The 22,851-nt window shown below is 40.7% G+C and overlaps 1 protein-coding gene across 1 annotated transcript in view; it reads right to left on the minus strand.

Annotated features, from left to right (window-relative positions):
• Window positions 1-22,851, minus strand: part of rims2a (regulating synaptic membrane exocytosis 2a) — a 390,995-nt gene that overhangs the window by 323,248 nt on the left and 44,896 nt on the right. The window contains exon 4 of the mRNA XM_042332189.1: window positions 6,631-6,841. Within this exon, the coding sequence (XP_042188123.1) occupies window positions 6,631-6,841 (211 nt within the window). The remainder of the gene's footprint in view (window positions 1-6,630; window positions 6,842-22,851) is intronic.

Raw genomic sequence — 22,851 nt, forward strand, 5'->3', positions numbered from 1 at the left:
CAGCTCCCCTCTCAACTCTCTACCCCCTCCTCGCTCCCTCCCTTCCCTCACCTCACCCTGACCATTTTCCCCCTGCTCGGGTACTGACCCAACTGTCCAGTGCCTTGGGACGTCCTCCCGACGTGAAAGGCACTCTATAAATGAAATCTTGTTGTTGTTGTTGTACTGAAGGCAAGATGGGCATTTGTACCTGGCACAATCTATGGAAAGCAATTCACAGCCCTATTTTGTGATCATTGTCAGACTCTTACAAAGAACATCCAGACCTTCTTTTGGTGACTCGTCTCTGCTCAAATGGTAAAGCAGAAACTACTGTTGGCTGCTGAAACTGATCTGAGATCCATGGCTTGCTGCCCAATGGGCACTGAGCAGACAAATAGAGAATGACATTGTTTTGCAACTAGATTCCATAGGTCTCTTGGGAAATAGCAGAGATAACATCTTGTTGCTGCCCGAAACACAGTTAGCGGTGTAAACGCACAGTCGGCATTTCCTGCCATTCTCAAATTCTATCAGAAGAAAAAGCTGCTGTGCTATAATTAAATGGGATTCACTCCATACACCACAGGTATCCTTGGTGGAACACACAACAACCAAGTGCCTAAAATGCATCTTAAAGGCACTCTAGAGAAATAACTTTCTGACTTGTAAGCACCAAAAAAGTGTGCAAACTTAAAATCAAGGTTTTATCAGAGAAATGCTTCCAATCAGCCACAAATAATAATTGTTTCAGACAATGTATAGCAGATGCCAGATTTGCTGATTTGGACAGACAAGTCACATTTTTGATTCCAGGCTTCTAAATGTGCAAACTCCCAATGCATCCCTTCTTATTGCATTCATTCTCTTGTTTTTCTGAGCCAGAATTCCTGGATTTGTTTAATTTAGTAATTCACTGACATCAAGAAGCATAAAATAAAGCTACCAATTTGCCTGTAACCATCTTGGCTGCTCCAAAAATCAGGCCAGAGTGCTGTGTAATCATAAGTTGGCTGTGTTAATTGGAAAAAAGATCAGGGAAAGGTGAAAGGCCCAAATTCTAGACTCAGTCGGACTTGAAGTTACGTGTGCATCTGTCTAGTCAGCACCCAACGCCCCATAATCTACGATTGCAAGCAAAAGAGTAGGAAAACGGAAACCAGGATGGCAATGTGAGACAACAGCAAAGCAAAGCAATAAGATATTGTTTCACATTGACGGATGAATTGATTCTGAAATAGGCAAAGAAGCAGTAAACAGCTTCAGTGTGTCTGACAAGCAAGAGGATTTCTCATTGAAATAAATCTAAAAGTGAGAGATAAATAAATGAACCTAAGTAAAGCAGAAAAACAGCAGAGGAAAGAACTAAAATTACACATAGTCTCATCAGCAAAAAACAGGAATGCTGCACATGAGTTATAAGTTGGGTGATTGATATACAAATGGTGTGTCACATGGTGCACAGGCAGCTGAACACTTAGATTTGATTTCTTTCACAAACGTTAGAATTTTTAGACGTTTGGAATTAGAATTAAAAGTTTCTACTAAAGAAAATTGCATATGACCATTAGGTACACCTTTACTTTATCCCCTCTTTAAGTTTCCCTATGCCTCATGCTATTATCCCCCAGCGAGATACTCAAGACCAATCCCATTCTGTAATTGCTTACTAGGGTACATGAGAGGGCACAGATTTAACATGATCGAAAAAGGAAAATGGCCCATCTAAAGTTACCGGGTTATCCAATTTGAATGCAAATGCAATTTGAATGCAAGGAAAGAGCCTAGTGCAAACCATGCATACACTGCAACGAGTGCACATTACAACGGTCGTGAAAACACTTCTCCCAAGTAATTCAATGTGATATTCTCTGTAGTCAGTGACATTTTCCATGTTGCTTATTTGGCTGATGATGCCATGATATCAGTGGAAAGCTAAACCTTACTTAGCTCTATCCCCATTCACTCAACCTTTTGAGACCCAGCAAGCTACATTTTCAAAATGTCCTATTTTTACAGAACATCTGCACAATCAAAATCAGAGAGTTTCTCTTTAATTTAAATATCTTTTCTATAGTGTGATGCCCAAAGCAGCATACCACATGCCAGCTGTGTCCTTGCTCAAGAGATTAATTATTACATCCTTATGTTTGGCTTTAATTTTCAATGGCTTTATATAAAACCCTGAATCCTGTTTGGCCTTTTATTGGTCTTCATGTCCTGTAACCTTACTGTTAGCGCTCCATGTATTTGTATTTCCAGATATCTTTTCCTCCACTCCATTGAGAATTTTATTACTTGAACACTTTCCATTCTATATTAAGTTTCACCAAATACACCACTTCACACTTTTCAATATATTCACAAACATGGTCATCAGCTTGCCTAATCTGTCAATATCGGCTTGTCGCCTCCTGCACTTTTCATCACTATAAACAGGACCTCCTAGTATCATCTACAAATTTGGCTATTGTTCTCTCTAATGCTACACCCAGATCTATAATATACCATAGATGTTTTGTGGCAGCACTCATCTCTGGATCAGAAGATTGTGAGTTTAAAATTCAGGGCTTATGTTCTTGTCCAGGCTGACATGCCAGGGTAATATCTTTTTAATTTTATATTTTTATTTGTAATAGTTTGAGTTGAGTTTTGCACCAGAAAAAAACACTTTCTTCTTTTGCACCTCATTGCCAGCGCTCAACACTCTCATACACGGACAGGCCAAATATAGTGTGAAATGTCCCTCATTCTTAGTATTAAGATTGGGTCAAAAATATACCCCAAACTATAACAGTGTGTCATTTCCATACCCTGCACTAGCCTAATGGACTCTGAGAACAAGCTTATCAAATCAGTAAGGCCAGTACTGCGCTGTGGATATATGTACATAAGGAAACAGATTGAGACTGCTCAAGTTCATAGAATACCCTTACAACCCGAAGACACCAGAAACCTTCAGTCTGTTTTGGAATCAAACCCCAGTACCAGAAACTGAAGTTGTGTGCTAATCCAATCTGTCACTTTGGATACAGGTTTCCTGCTGCATTGGCAATGGGTTCAATGAGGCATGAAAAAAATATTTGTTGTTACACAGATGTGCTACATTTAAATAGATTTCATAACACCTAAAGAAAACACATAAGAAAAGTAAGTCAAAGATGGGAAAAGGACATACAGACCCCCAAAGCTCTTTTGAAAAGGAGGTCTAATGTGTGCGTTTCATTAATGTGGAATCCGAATTGTACCCATGGGGAGTCCTGTAGCTCAGTGGTTAGAGCACTCGCTTTGCAAGCGAGAGACCTGAGTTCAATTCCAGGCAGGGAGAAACCTTGGGCAAGTTTCCTTACTCCACACACCTAATAATAATCCCTCCAAAACCAAAAACAATAATAAATTGGTCATTTTCAATCTACGACTGTTTGTGGGACATTGCTGTGCGCAATTGGCTGCCGCGTTCGCCCACAAATATACAGTCAATTCACTTTACAGTGTGTTCTGTGAAGTGCTTTGGGACGTCCTCCCGACGTGAAAAGCGCTATATCAAATGCAAGGATTATTATTATTATTATGGGGACTCATTCTGGTAACTGGGAGCAGGTCATGATGACCCATTGCAACTTCACTATGATGTCATTTACTTCTTGACAGGAGTTCGTGGGATTTCTTACAAAGGACTCCCATTACAAAATACCACAATATAATTGATTTATAAAAGTCTCTTTTGCTTCAACTGCTTCACTCGGAAGACGATTCCACTCAGAGTGAAAAAAGTCATTCCTTCCTAATATCCATTTTCAAATTACATACATATAATTACATAGAATGTACAACACAGATATTTCACATGCCCTATCCATTAAAAATGAAGAAGGCATCTCAACTAGCTGACATTCAAATGCTGTGAGATGGTAATGTGCAGCTGGGCTAAGCATTTTCACATAATCGAGCAAAATAGTTATTTTCGGCATCATTACGCTGATTTGGAAATATTCCTGCTTTAAATGAACAGATAATGAGACAGGTGGCAGAAACCATTAAAAGTCAAAATGCCTGTTTTGTCATTCAAATTACTAAGAGAAAAAAATGAAAGTGGTACACATGGTTGATTAATGCCAACGTTTAAGATTTATAAAACAGGGGAGATCTTTTAGCATTGCATAGGTAAATTGCTCTAAAGAACTAAAATGAATTTTAGCCATAAATGGGAACTTTTCAAGCTGGATAGAGGTTGAAGAGAGAAATAAGGATCAGTATCAAAACCTTTACTATTTTTTAAATATGTATATAAATGCTTTAGATGATGATATCCTAAGCAAAATCTCCAAGTTGGCAAATGACATGAAAATAGAAAGCAAAGCAAATAATGAGAATCATTGCAAATCGATTCTGAAGGATTTTAGTAGCTAGACCAGCTACCTGTAGGTACGGTTTAATGTGGTTCAGTGCAAAATAATTGGCATAAATCCAAAAGTAAATTGGTGTTAAATGAGCAACTGCACAGTTTACTGATCCAGGAAGAGCTTTAGGGGTCATTGTGGATAAATCTGCAAAACTATCAACCCATTGGTTGGCTGCAGCTAAAAAAAAAGGGCATTAAAGATACTGAGCTGTATCAGTCGAGGGATAGAGTACAAATCAAAATATGTTATGGTGTAGCTGAGTAAGACGTTCATCAGAACCCATATGGTGTACAATGGGCGCAATCTAGATACCTAATCAAAAGGATATTATTGCCCTTGAGGAGGTTCAGGAGTTAGCAACTAAGATAACAGAATATTCCAGATAACAGGAATATGTGATTCAGAGAGTTTAAGGAAACCGTACTTGTTCTCAATGAAAAGCAGGAGGCTGAGGTGAACCAACTGAAGATTTCAAGATTGTGCAAATTATTTACAATGTTAATGCAGCTGCAAAAAAACTAATTAACAATCAGAGCACAAATAGTTTTGCACAAATAGACCTGCAGAAGAAGGTACTAATAAACACAACTGAAATATCATTCATGAGGAATGCGGATTTACAAGATAGCTTGATGCACTTCTAAAGAGAAAAGTGTTGAAGGATATGGTTCTAAGATTGAAATATTGGGTTTAAGATCAATTAAATAGAGGTGTGCTTGTTGGGATTAATTACCTATTTTCAGTTCCAAAACTTCTTTTAATGTTACAGAATTGATAACTTGCAAAAAAATATTGTGTTTGAAAGAAGGAAAACATGGACACTATCATCTGTGACATATTAATGTGAGAAAGTAGCTTTGCGGTTAATTAGACAAAGATCCTTCAAATAGCAAAGTGACAGAGATGTTTGTGTATCCTCAATACTGATTTGGCCCTTTCCCATACTTTCCTCATTATATACTTGCATCAGAGAAGGAACTGAGCAGAGGCCAAGGGCAACTAGTAAGATGATCTGCGCTTATACAAGGCTTTTCCCATTAGAAGAGTACATTGTCAAATCTGCTATTATTAGCAGCAAGACAAATGTTACTACAAAGTACATTTTCTACACTGGGAAGTTAAAAAAGTAACAGAGTCACCATGGACCATTGACATTTACAGCACAGAAGAAAGCCAGTCTGTGGTGGCTCTTTGAAAGAGCAATCCTTTCAGTCCCATTTACTTGACTTTTCTCCAATACGCCTGCAAATTATTATTTTCTGGATACCTATCTATTTGCCTATCGAAAGGACCATTTTGCACACAACTCTTAGCAGTCATCTAAAAGTGATATTGGCAGAGACCTGGAATCAAGTTGATTATTCCCCTGGCCAGTGATTGTGCATTGCATTAAAGAATCTATGAAGGGAATATGTTTAAAAATAGAAATTATTAGTATGTTCAAACAACTGTAATGAAATTGGCAGAGAAGGAAATATGAGATACCAGTCTTTTAGAAATAGCTCCACTATCTGTTTCTTGTGCTAGTCTGCTCCCTTCATCTTAAATATTGCTTTAGATTAAAGACAAACTCCCTAATGACTCAGTAGGTTTATTTAATGAGTACCTGCATAATGCAAATCAGAAGATCACAGGTTCAACTGCCAATATGTGTTGAGTTTCTTGATCTTTGTTGTGCGACAGTAAGGGTGTTGCCAATGGTCTAAGCTCTTCGGGTTATGCTGATGAATATCATCCCAGGTTCTTGATCACTATCCAGTGATCTCTGAAGGAAGTGCAACAATATGGATGCAGGGTGGGCCAAGACTTAGTTGTAATGTCCCCAAATCAGATAGCCTTCTTTCAACCAAATATATGGAAATCTTAGCTTGGTTTGGATACTCTTAAGCATGGTGATAGGTTTCCGCATGTGTCAGACATCCGGCTGACCCCCACAAAAAAATCAAACAGGTTAATTTATCTCACTGCTGTTTCTCAAACATTGTTGTCGTAAATTAGCAGCTAAGCCTACATCACAATAACTATGCTTAAAAATAACTTGTTGCATCAAGCAGTTCAAAATGCTTGAACAACAAGATGCTATAACAAACGCAAGGAGGATATATTTATTAAAACAGAAGAAAGCACTCAGATAAGGCCAAGTCTGAAAGAACAACTTGTCAAAATAAAATCAGCACACATGTTAAATGGTCAATCGACATCTAATGAAAACTACCATATTAATCTACAACTGAGAGAAAACACCTACCTTATTCGATCGCAGTGACACCCGCCCTCCACATCGAGCACAGAATTTTGTTTGGCAATATGAACAGATGTGGCCACAGCCGTCAGCAAACTTGGTTTTGTGGCAGATTCCACAGGTGGGTGCGTCACTCTTCTGTTCTTGTTGTTGCTGTGCTTCATCACCCATCTTTTTTACCTGTTCCTTATACATTTCAAACTGCTGGTGCAATTTCCTGCAGATGTCAAAGGGCAAAAGAAATCATTTCATGGTACGGAAATGAAATTGACGTTCATCTATATTTACAATTCGCTTATCTTTTGAGTTTTTTAAGACGTTAGCTGCGTTCATACTGTCCAACTTTACACCTCTTCACTTTGACAGCTGAATTTTAACAGAGTGCCGGGCTGCATGAGATCTCCCAGTCTAGCATCAGCAAGTAGACAAGACAAATCCCTTAGCTTCTTTTGTAGGACTAGCAGAATTTGTCAGGGTCAAGCCCATTCAATATTCATCATGTATGTATTACAGTCACAGCCATACAGACATTTTATGGTACTGTAAGTCAAAATGAGACGAGTGACTGAGGTAATTTGGAAGGAGAAGAAACAAGCATCCTTATCCAGTAATCAAACTGTAATTCCATTTGCAAAATTTCATACAGTGATTTTTTTTATAGAACCTGCAGCATCTTAACTAAAGTCTGGGTAGGTTTTCTTTTAAAAAGGAAATATTCAGAAGATTTGCTTAAACTATTTTACATTAAATGACAGCACTAGAGAATAGATACGACAGACATGAACATCTCTCCTAAAAACAGGATGCACCATCACCCCAATTTAACCATTCAACAAATAAAAAAAATCCAACTTTGCCCATGAAGCAAGTCATTCTACTTCCCCAGTTACTTTACTCTGAACAATTTGCAGAAGGCTGGTAGGGTACCTAAGACTTCCAAAAGCTTGTTGACAAAGTACCACATGATAGGTTCTTTCACAGCTTAACACCACTGGGTATCAAGGGGAAGACATATCCATTGTTTTATTAATGGCTAAAAAGGAGACAGTTGTCATTGGAGGAACCAGGTCAAAATGGGGAAAATCTATTAAATGGACACCTCCTGTTCTTTGGAGACATAAATGACTTGAATTTACAGAATGACTGCAAGGTAGTTACGTTTGCAAATGACATGAAGAGGGAACTGCAGAATAAAAGGGAGCTGCTTTTCTTCTCTTGGGACTGAGTTACTTCGCCCACTCTCCCAGCCCACACCCCCACCTCACCAGACTTGTTGGCCTTCAGTGACCAGGGATATGGACTTTGACTCATGTTTTGAATCCCTTGAGCAGAGGATAGCTTACTTGTTATGTTCTGCTCACAGGATTCAAATTGCAATGCCAGAATTGGCATTTTTAGTACTGAAACAAACAGTGCCAAAAAATGCTGGTGGATAATAATAATAATAGTAATAATCCTTGCATTTAATATAGCGCCTTATCAAGTCTTTGAGATGTCTCAAAGCACTTCACAGAATATACTGCAAAGTGAATTGACTGTATATTTTGTGCGCGAAACGCGGCAGCCAATTGCGCACAGCAGTGTCCCACAAACAGTTGTGGATTGAGTGACCAAATGATTATTATTATTTTCTTTAGATGACCAGTAAATATTCTTAGCTGGGAATTCCAGTTTGCCGGACTGGATCTCGCCAATGGAATGACTGACTGGCCAGGGTGTCAGTTTACTCTGTTAGCGTAGCATTTCAGAATGTCCAGATTTTAGCAAATCATTGAAGTCGGTCTTAACACTGAAGTTGATTTTCTGTAGTTTTGTATTTAAGAATCAGTTTAGGTGCTCTTTGTTCTGAAATGCTAGATTCATTAATAGAGTAAATCTAGTCTTAGGTGGAATTTCTACTCCATGGTTCCTTAAGTGGCACATTGTTCCAGCTGGAGAGTTCTTCAGATACGTTTAGCTGCTGGGGACAGTCTGCACCACAAAATCACAACCTGGTCTTCCACAACTCAAATTTATTCTCATTATTATCTTATACTGTAGAACATATGACATGCACGTGGCAGAAAGATGCTATTGCGCACTTCAAGATATTGCTGTGCACATAGTGCTAGAAGAATTTCTCGCAAGCCATTTATCCAGATAATAACACCTCTTTGATGTATATCCAAACAGACCAGGCTCATACAACAACAACAACTTGCATTTGTATATTATCCTTCACGCGGGGTAGTGTCTTGGAGGGCTTGACAGTGGCAGAGTCTGACACCGAGCCAAGGGGGAGAGGGAGGGGGAGCTGATGATCAAAAAGCTAGGTCTTTAGGCGGGATTTGAAAGTGGGAGGGAGAGGGCAAGGCGGAAAGATCGAGGGAGAGTTCCAGAGTTTCAGGGCACAGTGGCTGAAGGCACAGCCACCGACGGTGCAGCGGAGGGGAGGAGGGACAAACAGGAGGCCGGAGACAGCCGAGTGGAACCAGCAGGTGGTGGAGTGGGGGGTAAGCAAATCGGATAGATGTGGAGGTCGAGGGTATGAAGGGATCTTGAAATCGATCTGTTCAGTAACTGGAAGCCAATGGAGCCTGGCAAGGACTGGTGTGATGGAGGTATGGAGTTTTGTGCAGGTGAGAATCCAATTGGCAGAGTTTGGGATTTTGGATTCACTTAATCTTGTGAATGGTGGAGCTGGGGAGATCAGTGAGGAGGGGATTGGAATAGTCTAGCCGGGAAGTGACGAAAGCGTGGACGAAGGTTTCCGCTGGTTTGGTTGTGAGGTATGGACGGAGGTGGGCAATGTGGCAAAGGTGGAAAAAAGTGGCCCAGGAGAATGAGGAGGTAGAGGGAGCCCTGATCACAGAGAGAGAGAGGACGTCATTTGTTACTCTGACAAGCGCTGTCTCTGTGCTGTGGGCAGGGCAAACATCGGACTGGAGGGACTCAAGTAGAAAGTGGAAGGCGAGGTGTGAGCGAAGTTAATTTGAAATGACATGTTCCAGGGCTTTGGTCAGGAAGGGTAGGTTTGAGATGTGTCTGAAGTTTGTGAAGTTGGAGGGATCGAGGGTAGGTTTTTTAAGGAGAGGAATGATGACAGCGGTTTTGAGCGGGAGTGGGACAGAGTCTGAGGAGAAGGACTGATTGATTGTGTCAGGGACTATGTACCCCAAAGACTGGATATGTATTCCAACCTCTTTGTAAAAGAAATGTGGAGAGCAAAGAACTTGTACCCCCAACTCTTTGCACAAGTGTAGAGATCAATGAATGCGTTCTCCACTTCATACATCCCCAAAGCTCTACGTACAAATTATCCCAGCTCTTTCTGCAAATACAGAAAGCAGCTGAGCCACTCAATCGAAAGATTAGAATGAAAGCTTCAAAGCAGATTTTGAAACATGACAAAACAGAAAAGAGCATCAGAAAGGCAGCTCCAGATGTCCCAATTACCGTAGAAAGGTGTGCGCGTTTCAGAATCATGTGGAAAAATTAGTAACATTGAGTAAATTAGAGAAAAAGCTATTGAATATAAAAGTCATAAGTCTTATTGTTCTTCAACATCCACATGCTTTGAGTTATGAATTGCAGATGCCACTGGAGTTGAAGTTACATTGTTTTTGGAGATACATACTGCACAATTCAGTGCACTACCAGTGGTACTCTCTGAGAGGACCGGGATATTCCTAAAGATCATAAATGGACCACAGAAATAATTGATCTGCATGGCCTGGAACTTCATTTAAAAGTTGTACAAAGTTTGTGTTCATCTTCACTTGGCAAGTATTATCTTGTGGAATTCCAATTAATTTAGCATTCTGAAAGAAAATAAACCAATTCCCAATTCAGCAAAGAGCAGAGGGATTTGTGCTTAACCAAGAGCAAGAGGAAAAATGGTCTTCGAAGGTACTCAAACATAACTTAATGATGGGCACACTGGATGGGCTGATAGGCTTATCTCATTCCTACATTATTATGTTCTTTTAGTTCTTCTGAGTTAGGCTTAGCAACTTTATTTAATTTTCTACTTCAGTATACAAATATATATTCAGTCCACAACTGTAAGCTTGCGTAGAATTTTTTCCCATTAGCTGTGGAGATAAGACCAAGTGGAAAGCAGCCATGGGCTGAAGAAGCACTGATTAGAACCTGGAGCCTTGCACTCAGTGACATAGGACTCTAGCCGTGAATTCGTTTACAAAGGTTTAAAGTGTGCATCATGAAGGGCTGTCATAAAGAAACTCAAGGAATAATATTCAACAGGGTGCCTTGGATCCGATGGGATAAATCTGAAGGAAATGAGTGAGGAAATAAGTGTTAATGTATTTGGAAGCTTCATTAATGCAGCCTCAGGTTACTGGAGAGGAAAGTCAATTTTATTCCAATCTTCAAAACCAAAGTCAGTCGAGACCTTATGCTAACATCAGCAGTGGAAAATGTGCTGAAGAATATGTTACAAGATGCCATTAATATTCATCTAAAATGTATAAGAAGCTACAAATTGTAGTTAAGTGAATGATTTTAGAAGCATTAGCCTGTGCTTCAAAAATCTACTAAACTTGTTAAAGAAGAAATTAAATTAGCCAACAGAGGCCATCCAGTCACAAGATCATAAAGTATTGAGGAAATCCTTCAGCTCATTGGTTCGGAATACCCATTCTACAATCGTGCCAGCATCAAACACTTTCTTAACTGAGTTTATTGTCTTGGTCTATAACACTTTTGATAATAACACATTCACTTTTTGATTACTCTTTGTGTAAAGAAATACTTCCTGGTTTCTGGTCTAAAATTGCGCTTTACAAACTTGAATCAATGTCTCCTAGTTCTGCTGACCCGGATTTACTTTCCGTTTCCTGTTAAGTATCTTTATCTATCTCTGACAGGTCTCCTTTGAGGCTTCTCTTTTCAACTCGGCGCTGCAGGTGGTGATGCTGGGGAAGAGCCTAGTAGCAAAGGAGCTATTGAAACACGGAGCCCAGCCCCATGTCCAGGGAGAGTGGGGCTTCACCCTAACTTATGATGTGGCTCCAGTGTCTTTCTGGACACCTTGAAGGTCTTGACGGAGGACGGAGCCAACGTGAACCTACAGGATGCCAGTGGCTCCCTGCCCATCCACCTAGCAACCATCGAGAGTCATCTGGTACAGTACACGGCACCCATCTTCAACATCTAGCACAAGAACTCCAAGGGCCCAACATGCTTAGAGATGGTGATGCCATCGACAAGACCGGGATTGCGGGCTGGCTCTAGTGTCAACTGGGAATCACGGTGACTCAGTCACTACACTGACCAAAAGCCCACTTCCCAACCCCTCCCTCACCCCCTCTTTCACGTATTTATTTCTGTCTCTTACCTGCACACCTGACTTGGGGGTGGGGGGGGTCAACGGGATGACTATTTATCTTCTTCTTGGCATTGCCTTTAGCCACCACACCCCAAAACTCTGGAATTCTCTTCCTCAATCCCTCTGCCTTGGCCCCTCCCTCCCCATCTTCAAATCCCACCTAAAGACCTTCCTTTTTGATCATGCCTACAGTCAACTACCCCTCCCTCTCCCCAGGTTGGTGTCGGACTCCGCCACTGTCAAGTGCTCAGGGATACTACCCCATGTGAAGGGCACTATATAAATGCAAGTTGTTGTTGTTTACCATTCACCCCTCCTTCTCCCTATTCTTTATTTCCCCTCATTCCAACCGACCGCAAGCTCATGTCACCACATGACCACCTATCGTTCTACCAGGCCTTAATGAGCAGTATTGACCGCCTAAATCAACAACAATAAGTTTCATTCATACAGCGCCTTTCACATCCCAAGGGAGGACATTCCAAGGTGCATGATCAATCAGAGTAATTGACACCACGCAACAAGTGAACAAACAAACGAACAAATAAATCAGAAATCCAGTGGCATCGTAAGAAAAATTGGCAGAGAAAGAAAAGATGAAATGAGAATTTATGATTTTGTAAAGGAATTATTTGTGCTGGGAAAGGAGTAGTGGTGAGAGATATGTGGTTGAAGGAGGGGGTTGATTGACCCTATCATCCCCATCCTCACCCGGTTCCCCATTCCCTAGAGGACAGAGTTCCAAAACCTGGTCCTCGCCTTCAAGGTTCTCCAAGGCCTTGATCCTCGCTACTTCTGTGACCTACTAACTCCATATCAACCCACCCTCTCCTTCCATTCAGCAGGCTCTGGCCTGCTCCATGTCCCCCACCAAGCCCACTCCATCCCACCATAGGCGGTCGGGCCTTCAGGCTCTCTGCCCCCAACCTTTGGAACTCCATTCCACAGTCCCTACGCCTTGCTCCCTCCCTTGCCGCACAGCTCAAGACCCTCCTCTTCGACCGCACCTTTGGCCAGCCTCCTACCTCCTACCCTCCGTGCTCTACACCTCTCCTGATCCCAACCCCCAGCTCAGGTTCAAATTCCCGGCTGTCCAGTACCTTGGGACATCCTCCCGTTGTGAAAGGTGGTGTGTACATTTAATTTGTTGTTGTACGCTTAAGTGAGAGATTTTATGGGCAAATAAAATAGTTGCTGCCACAAAGCAGGCAGTTATGCAGAGCCTTCCGGGTGGGATGGCTTCTGGAAATGTGGAACAATAGCAGAGCTTGACACTGGGAGAGAGAGGCGAGGTGAGTGTAGGCACGGTCGAAGAGGAAAGTCTTCAGTTAACGAAAAATGTCGAGCTTCTTGTAGCAAAGAGGCTGTTTTCTCTCTCTCTCTCTGTAAGAGAGTCGGAGGTCATGGGTTGGAGAGATTGAGTCACAGGGATCTGATAACATTTACCTCTGTTGTGTTGTGTGTTGAGTTTACATGTGTATCTACAATGATTTCTAAGTACTGTAATCTCAGTTAGGGGTCGATGTGTTCTGGAAAGTTGTTTTTACCAGAATTCAAAGCCCTAAGTGAATGTTTTTATTTCCCCATTGCTTCCTTCCCCTCTTCCCCCATGCTTAATAATAATATAATAATCCTTCCAAAAATAATCTAATCATGATAATTTGATCATTCAATCCATGACCTCGACACTGCTGTGCACAATTGGCTGCCGCATTTCCCTCACAAAACACACAAGTCATTGCACTTTACAGTATATTCTGTGAAGCACTTTGCGATGTCTCAAAGACGTGATAAGGCGCTATATCAAATGCAAGGATTATTATTATTATTATATCAATCCAATTGGTACAATTTATGATTTCATTTAAGTTCTGCATTTGAAGTACATTCACCAGACCAATTTCTGATTACTCATCCCCCTCTGCTTTCTACTGCCAAGATAATGTTCAATCCAACTGAATAATTTTCCTTCCATTGTCTACAAATACTTATTCTGGCTCATATGTTATTTATACTATTCATGAATGTTATAGGCAAGGGTATTTCTAACAATATAATAAAATTGCTGATGGCGCAAGCTACATGGCCAAGTGATTAATATAAGCAGAAGATTTAAGTAAAAGATTAAGGAATGCCAGATGATTTTTAATATGGATAAAAGCAAGATAACATTGCTACAGGTTAACATTAAACATGTGGTCATAATAAATTGGCGACTATTGGCGAAGGTTGAAAAGGAACAATGATGTGTGCCATTCACTAATAGTAAGCTACTCAATTGTGAAACCGTTGTCAACATCATCATGTTTTGGATGCATCTCAAAAGGATTTATTTATAAACTGCTTTGGCTTACTTTAGCTCAATGTTCAAGCCACAATTGGAATAGGATGCACAGTATTGGGCACTTTGCCTTCAACATGACAATGATATGTTGGAAAGGGTTCAAGATAAGAGGCAAAACGATGATTTAAGAACTTAAAGCTCTTCAGTTCTGGAGACAAACTCTCATAATTCCATTTATTATCACTGGAGAAAGAATAATGGGCACGATACTCATAAGATATTAAAAGACATAGAGATCATAGATGTAAGCAAGTTCTTTAATTTTCACTGCAATTGCAGAAATAGAGATATTAATGCAAAACTTGGCAAGCTTCAATTGAGGTCAGGAGTAGAATTTTTTTTCCCCCCCACAAAGAAGAGGATTTTTTTTTGGTTAGCTGAGTGTCTGACTCATGCAGAAACCCATCACCATGCTTAAGAATTTCGAAACCAAACTGAGAAGCCCATATCCCACCCACACATGGAAATTCCAGAGATAGATTTTTGGAATGCAATGCGCACTCTCTCCCTGGAGGGACACATCTTACTTACTTAATTCTGGAAAGTATTAGGTGCAGGTTGGCAAGAGCCAAGGCTTGGGGACCCCAGAGTGCGCATTCTGGTACTACTGGAGTCTAACCAGCTAAAACCACATAGCTTGCCATTGATAGTACTAGCTGGCAAGATTTCCCACTGCTTGTCCAGCTAGAACCAATGTAACAAGGGCATTGGGTTGCAGAGTTAATAGAAGCTGAGTGGGAGGATTCCCTACCCCCAGTGACTAATCTGCCATTCCAAACCTTGCCAATGAGCCAGGCTGGCTGTGCTGTCACCACCAGCGCCCTGGAATACTGCAGACCTGCCTGGATCAGGAACCGGACTACTGAGACTGCCTCAGAGGGCTGGCTCGATTCCAATATTTCATTGCCAGGCATTTCACCTTGGAGCCAGTCCAGCTCCAAGGACAGCCCGCTTACCTCCCCCCCAAGGAGGATAGTCGCAAGTTGGTCGTTTGACATCAGACAAGAGCAGGTTTGAGCCCTGACCAGGTGGATGGAAGGCACGAGGAATTCCTTACGAACTTCCTGGTGGGCAAAACATCTCAGTATGAAATGCATGAGAGCATTATAACATCTTCCTGTCCACAGCTAGGGCACACATCCTTTCCCACTAAGCAATGGTTCCACTAGTTGGAGGTGCGGAGTTTAAGCGGTCGCTTATCTGGGCGATGATTCACTGGTCTGAGTTGTCACATGGATGTGGGGCTCTGGAGTGGTAAGTATCGGGAGCCAATCACAGGGGCACTCAGGAAATTTCCTGAATACCCACATAGCCAGTCCATCCCGAACACAACCCAAAGATATGATAAAGCAGTTTAATGACTCCACAATTCAAAAAGAACCACAGCAATTTTTTTGCCAGGAATTCTCTGTACTTTACGTACTTCTTGGCTCCAAGTAGATTTTTGATTGGAGCTAAACTCAAGGGAGATCTTTGTCTTATAAGTCAGAGTGATATAGACTAGTTTCCCTGTGGAACATGTAGGTTTATTCCATTCTAGTGATTTTTGAATCATATTTATTGTTCTTGGCAATTAAATCTGTGTGAACGATTTGTTCCTCTATCTCCTCCCCTCCCCCTGAGTACAGATAACATCTCTTTACTGGTCTGACCTTTGAGGTGGATACGTTTTCTTTCTTTACCTCCACCACCAACAGCAAGAACAACTTAAGTTATCTAATATATGATTCATCATTTTTGTGCATCACTAACATTTGACACTCATCACACTTGTCAGATACTTGTCTCTCTACATAAGCCACCTCTTCGTTCTCATCCCCTGAAATCAGCATTTTCAGAAAATAGACTGTGTCACGCATGTTCCTTTCCCCTGAATTCTGAAGAAACGCTGCCTACTTATAGTTATGACGTAATCTATTTTTAATTCTAGCCTTAAATCCTACGTTTATTACTTTAAATTACTGTACAAACATTTTTGCTCTTTTAGCCAAGATGCCCGTAGGCCCAATATTTTAAATCCTAATGTCATTCCACCTTTAAATAACAGTATTGGGTGTATGGTTTGAGCAGCTGGATTTCTTTGAATGCCCTTTGTTGGAACTGAAGGTAAATTCGGGAAAAAAAATCCTCGGCCATTTTCTACCCTCTCCTGAAGACATTTAAACTCCTTTTTGTCTTCCACCAAATTTGGATTCTACCTGTACTAGAACCGTCCATGGTCTCACCCAAGAGGTTAATATTCATGGGCGAACCTCAACAGTGTTACCAAGCATCACATCCTGTCCTCAAGTACTTCCATATACATGCACTTTCTGACAGGGCACTCTAGTAAGAGGTCAGAATCGGAAAGCATGGCTTATTTACCCTCTCCCTATCCCAGGAGCATTGTGGCCGATTGTAAATCTCCAAATATTGCCTGAGCAGAGATCATCTCACTCTGCACAGTACGTAGCCTTTCACCATATAGCCTTCTGGTCTGTAGGGCGTAGTGCTTCAAGGTTAAAAGGGCTTCAGGCCCTATCTGAAACATACAAAAATGTTTTTTTGCCACAGAGCATCAATTTGATTCTAATATTCTATTGCCAAGCACACTACGTTGGAACAAACTCAGCTCCAAAGAAACCTCACTTAGTTTGCACTTGTTCTCTCCACATGGAGAGATCCTGAATACAGCCAACACGCCTCAGAAGATTACTCTTTTTTTAAAAAAAAATGGTATAATTTTGGAGAGGTAATGAGTGCAGAAGAAAATAATTCAGTCAGAATGAGATTTCACTGAAACTGGTTCCAAGAACATATTAAGTGTGCCAATGAACAGTGTTGTACTGCTTGAGTGGTCCATGTCGCACATATGTTGCAGCTCTCCAAGTACTATTCTTCTCCATTTAACCAGCCTCACAAATTTGTCTTTTGAGCACTCAGAAATAACGATTGCAATTTTAAAAGTATAATTTTACCTTCTATCCTAATATCATGCTACTCATACTTATTAAAATTGCATTAGCATTATTTATAAGTGCATAGGGAGAAATTGGAAAACCTTAATGAACAGAGGAGAATAGCTTTTAGTTGAAAGCAACAAATGTGTTAAGTGCCATAAATACAGCAGAATAATCCTTTAAGTGTTGGTAAGCGATTGTGTATCTCAGGTTTCAATCATTTTAGTCACTCAAATTCATGTTGAAGCGGACGGCATAGAATGTAAAAGCATGGAGATACGTAGTACTCAATATATTATAAACTAGTTGGTTTGAGTACTGTGTACAGTTTTAGGCACTCAATTAATAATTTTTAAAATCCTTCCATTTGATATATTCCTTTCAAGTCTGGTGTATTTCTCAAAAAGTTTCACAGGATTTACTGTAAAGTGTAGTAATTGTATTTTCTAGGTAATAGGAAGGATATAAAAGCAACGGAGCAGTTGTAGCACAGATTCACTAGGGATGAGAGGTTTCAGTTATGAAGAAAAATTTTAGGTCAGCTTTTTCCGCTGGAGGCAGAGAAGGTTAAAATTGACACGAAGATTGAGGGTGACTTCATTAAAAATATGAAGGGTTACTGGTAGGGAAGAGAGAAATAGATTTTTTCCATTGATCGATGAATTAATAACATAAGGGTACAAATTTAAGCTATTAGCAAAAGCAATTAAAGGAGAGAAGAAAAATGTGTTAACATATTTACACTTTTGCTTGGAATATGGATTTTTTGCTAGAATCCACTGTTGAAGTAGAGGCAATAGATCTAAAAAGGGAATTAGATAATAATAATAATCTTTGCATTTGATACAGTGCCTTATTATGTTATTGAGACGTCTTAAAGTACTTCATAGAAGATACTGTAAAGTGGAGAGACAGTGGTGCTTGGAAAACAGTAAACCTATCGGTCAGGACAGTGGATTAAATCAACTGCTCATTTGAAAAAAAACATTGTAAACTTGATTGGCCTCTATATATGTACTGTAATGCTCCAGGGTGGAAATCTGCAACAATTGATAGCAAATTTAACAAGTTAATGATTCAGTGAAAATGCTGCTGTACAAGGTTTGAGTATTGAATCAAAAATGGTAACAGGCTAAAAAAAAATGATTTAGAGGAGCTTCCTTTAAAGGCTCAGTGTGTAAATGCACCACTTGATATGGTACAGAATGAAAACAAGTTCAATCTCTGGCCTGCACCAGGTTATCTAATCTCAATTCGGTCACAATTTAAGTAGCAGCGGAAATGCTACAATTAACTTCAAAATCCTTTGGCTAAAGAAGGGAAATCAGCTTGAGTTCGCATTGTGATCATTCTTCACTTTACAGTAAATCCTCAGTACATTTGTTATTATAATGTTGTACATGTGCAAATATGGATGTGAAAGTCCAGGACCAGGTTTAGATTTTGATTCTCCACCCCCCGCCACACTCCCCGCCCCTCAGACAAATAGCCTGGAGGACTGCTGACAACCCTGGAACCTTAACCCAGCCTTCAGTACATCTGAGGAGGAGTTTAACTAAACTGTTGCGAGCCTATAGTATTCCATCTCGTACCATTTAAGGTTTCATCCATTACAAAAGAAGAAAAGAGGGAAAGAAAATAGCAACTGGTGTCATCATTAATATCTCCTCAATTTTCAGTGTTGATAGTTGATAAGATGAACACAGGAACATGAGCATTGGTACCTCCAATTCACCCCCTCCCTCCCTTTCCAATTTCAAAACTCGCCTCAATACTTACCTCTTTGACCCTGCTTTAGGTCATCTTTGCCCTCTTTAGACCCCATCCCAGCTACAACCCAAGACAGCTGTGTGAGACCCTTTGAGATGTCCTCCTGATGTGAAAGGGACCACATAAATGTAAATTATATTGTGACTGCAATTGTAATTTAGAGGTGAATTAATTACGGAGATATTTGGAAATTTGTGCACATAGCTAGTGATACAATTCGACTCAATACATTTGTTATCACAACGCTAAAAATGTAACTTGAAGTGAACAAAGTACCCAAATTAGGGAAAGGAAAAACAAGAGGGGATCCCTCAAGATAACCCGAGACCATTGCTAGAACATGTGTGTATGAGGCCATCAGAGAAGACAAGATCAGGCTCAGCTGCAACACCCTGTGAATTCAGGAATCTGGCAATATGCACACTTGAAGTCCAAAAATTAACACAAAAGAATCCTGAAATTAGCATCTGGCTTTCCCGGTACCTATGCTTTTCATGTTTATGCTCAGTCGGTTCTCATACAGAATGCCTGGGAGGACAGTAAAGGTGGACAAGCAAAATAGACTGTAGATAACAAACACAAGACTGGGGATAGTTTCTATGCCAAACATTAACTACATTAACTTAAAGGTTCAAGAATGACCACTAAAACTACCAGGTCAGGGAAGGGGTGGGGGTGGAAGAGAATGGCATCCATTGAATTTGAATCATATGAGGTGGAAAAAAGAACAAGGGAGAAAGAGGAGAGGAGTAAACTGTGTGACAAGAAGAACAGAAAAAAAACTTGCACTGAATCTCATATAGCTCTTGTCTCTTCACTACTGTTAATGAAATAGCTGCAGTGCTAACAGAGATGACAAGATCTTCTTTGCAAACCACATGAGAAACCTAAACTCGCAGGAACTCTTAACTTATTTTAAATCATTTTTAAATTTTATTTTAAAATATATTTTCCCTCATGTCACCTCAGGTACTCACCATAAACTGGAATGGGTCAAAACACATTACAGACAAATGCCTCGAAGTCTGTACTTATTATAAATTCCATCACCAGCCAAGTGAAAGGGCTGTATGCAATAAGCTTTACACACAGAGGTAAGAATGTTACTCACATTGAGAATATTTAACATCCTTTGCTCTGAAATATGAGATTGTAATTACTTACCAGTCATAGTTACAGACACAAGGATGCATGGCGCGTGGTGTTTGATTGTAACAAAGCAACTACAACAAGAAGTCAAGTTTTCTTCACTTCTGCTCTCCTGTGACCTCTGCTCTTTCCCAGCAAAGATTTTACACATCGACTGCGGAATCAGCCAACATCTCACGCTCTCAAAGATTTGGAGGTGTGTCTGATTCCAATTTTGTAATTCTACCAGGTTAGGTCATATGTGGCACATGGACCGAACTGGAATAATATGGTGGCAGAGACTAATAATCAGCCATTCCTGTAACTGATCACTCCTGAGCACAGCTGACACAAGAGCAACTCATCATCTTTGTTCTCCAGTTAGTCAATCACCAGGTTACATGACAGATCATGTGTGCAAAGTCACCTTCAGGTGACCTGAAATTAGCAACTGGTGCTCACCTTTTTCATACCTTTATGAGGAGGGTCTTCTCATACAGAACGTACAACAATTCTGAGGGGTTTTAATATCATCGATGGGTGAAAACAGATTTCCACTGGTCGGTAAATCAGTGGTTAGAAAGCATCAGTTTAAAATGGTTAGCAACAACAATAACAAAATTACATTTGTAAAGCAAGGCAGGAAACGGAGAGATTATGCAGATCTGTTTTTCTATGTAGAGTTGTTAGGATGTAGAATGATCCATATTAGCAGGATCCATATTACCTTTCAAGAGTGAATTAGATAAATAGCTAAACTGAGGTAATTTTATGAGTATGAGGGAAAATAATAAATAATAAAACTCCTTATAATTAATATAGTGCCTTTCACGTCAGATGGATGTTTCAAAATGCCTCACAGGATTTACTGTAAAGAGTAGCGGGTGTATTTTGTAAGTGAAGGGCACACAAATAGGACTGAATGGTTGCTTTTCCAAAGCGGAAGCACAGACATGATGGGACAAAATACCTTTTTCTACGCTGCAAATTTTCATGGTTCATTGGTTCTATGGAATGCAAATACAGCAGAGACTGGTAAGCAAAATAGACCCCGGATAGCAAAAACAAGAGTAATGATAGCTGCAATGCCAGCCCTGTGTGTTGTTAATGCAACACATGGGAACATTAAAAACGGCTATAAGCATGGATGGTTAAGAAAGCCTGTTTTGAGAGACTGGAATACTTAGGATGTGATCCTGCTTCAGCATTTGCTTACAGCTATTCTTGGAAGTTATTTATGATGGATTTGTGAAGTGTTTTGCATTGGAATCACTTTGAAAATACTGTGGCCAGAATGAACTATCTGACATCCTCTTTGGGTAACAACAACAACAACAACAAGATTGCATTTATAGAGCGCCTTTCACGTCGGAAGGCCATCCCAAGGTGCTGGACAGTTGGGTCAGGACCCGAGCAGGGGGGAAATGGTGAGGGGAGGGAAGGGAGGGAGCGAGGAGGGATTAGAGAGTCGAGAGGGGAGCTGAAGGCTCAGTCAAAGAGAAAGGTCTTGAGACCGGCCTTGAAGGAGGAAAGGGAGGAAGCGGCGAAGGCACTGGGGGATGGAGTTCCAGAGCCTAGGGGCTGAGAGGCTGAAGGCCCGGCCACCAATGGCAGGGTGGGTGGGGCGGGGGATGTGGAGCAGACCGGAGCCAGAGGAACGGAGGGTACGGGCAGGTAAGTAGGGGGATAGTAGGTCGGAGAGGTAGGAAGGAGCAAGACCGTGAATGGCCTTGTAGGTGAGGATGAGGACCTTGAATTCGATCCTCTGGAGGATGGGGAGCCAGTGGAGCAAAAGCAGAGGCGAAAGCAGAGGTCAATATATTTTGTTATTTATAGACATTTTTCTTTTTAAACATTTTGTTTTTCTTTTTAGAAAAAAGACAGATGTCTGAATTTGTTCCACAACATGTTTTGTTAGTAAAAGTAACTCAGCGAGATTAATCATGAGGAAGTGATTTAACACGGCAAGAGAAGCGACCAGAAAACCAATCTGTGCAGTTTTCCCTGACCAGTCAACTAGTAAATTCACTGCCCAAAATATTGAACCTGACCCACAGGGATTTGGGATTTCATATGGTTGATCACTGCTTTGTGCTTTACCAGTTTCTCTCACTAAAGTGGAGGAAAGCTTCTGTAACTGACTTCTGCGTGCTTCAGAAATGAAGAAGAAACGCGGAGTCTAAGTGTCGCATGTTAAATCAACTCGAAGCAAGGTTCCACAACTGTCATGAGGTCATTCTGAAGGATTATTAGCCAAGACACCAGGAGGAGGAACGCGCTTCTCTTTTCAAGACGTGCCATGGGACCTGAAGAGAGGTAGTCAGCACCGGGATTTAGTATCTCCTGGGCTTAACACTTCCCTAGCAGATTTAAATTGGCAATAATTCCTGAGATCCCTAAGTGATATTTAATGACCTCTGTTGGAAAAGTACTTTTTTACATAAATCAGGTAATGTTAGGAACAGTTGTCAGGCCATCCACAGTTAAATGGTCTTCAGCACCATGTGAAAAAGGGTCACCATTGGGGCAAACGACCGAGGGGACTGTATCTCAGCAAAGTCAATACTTTCAGGAGAGGAAAGGGTGGGGTGGAAAAGTACCCATCTAGATCAACAGCAACAACAACAGCTTGCATTTATATAGTGCCCTTCACACGGGATAGCATCCCGGAGGGGATTTATCTAAGATAATATGAGCACTCCTCACCCAATTCGCTC

This window comes from Callorhinchus milii, unplaced genomic scaffold (genome assembly GCF_018977255.1).
Source record: "Callorhinchus milii isolate IMCB2004 unplaced genomic scaffold, IMCB_Cmil_1.0 Scaffold2, whole genome shotgun sequence".
Lineage (NCBI taxonomy): Eukaryota > Metazoa > Chordata > Chondrichthyes > Chimaeriformes > Callorhinchidae > Callorhinchus > Callorhinchus milii.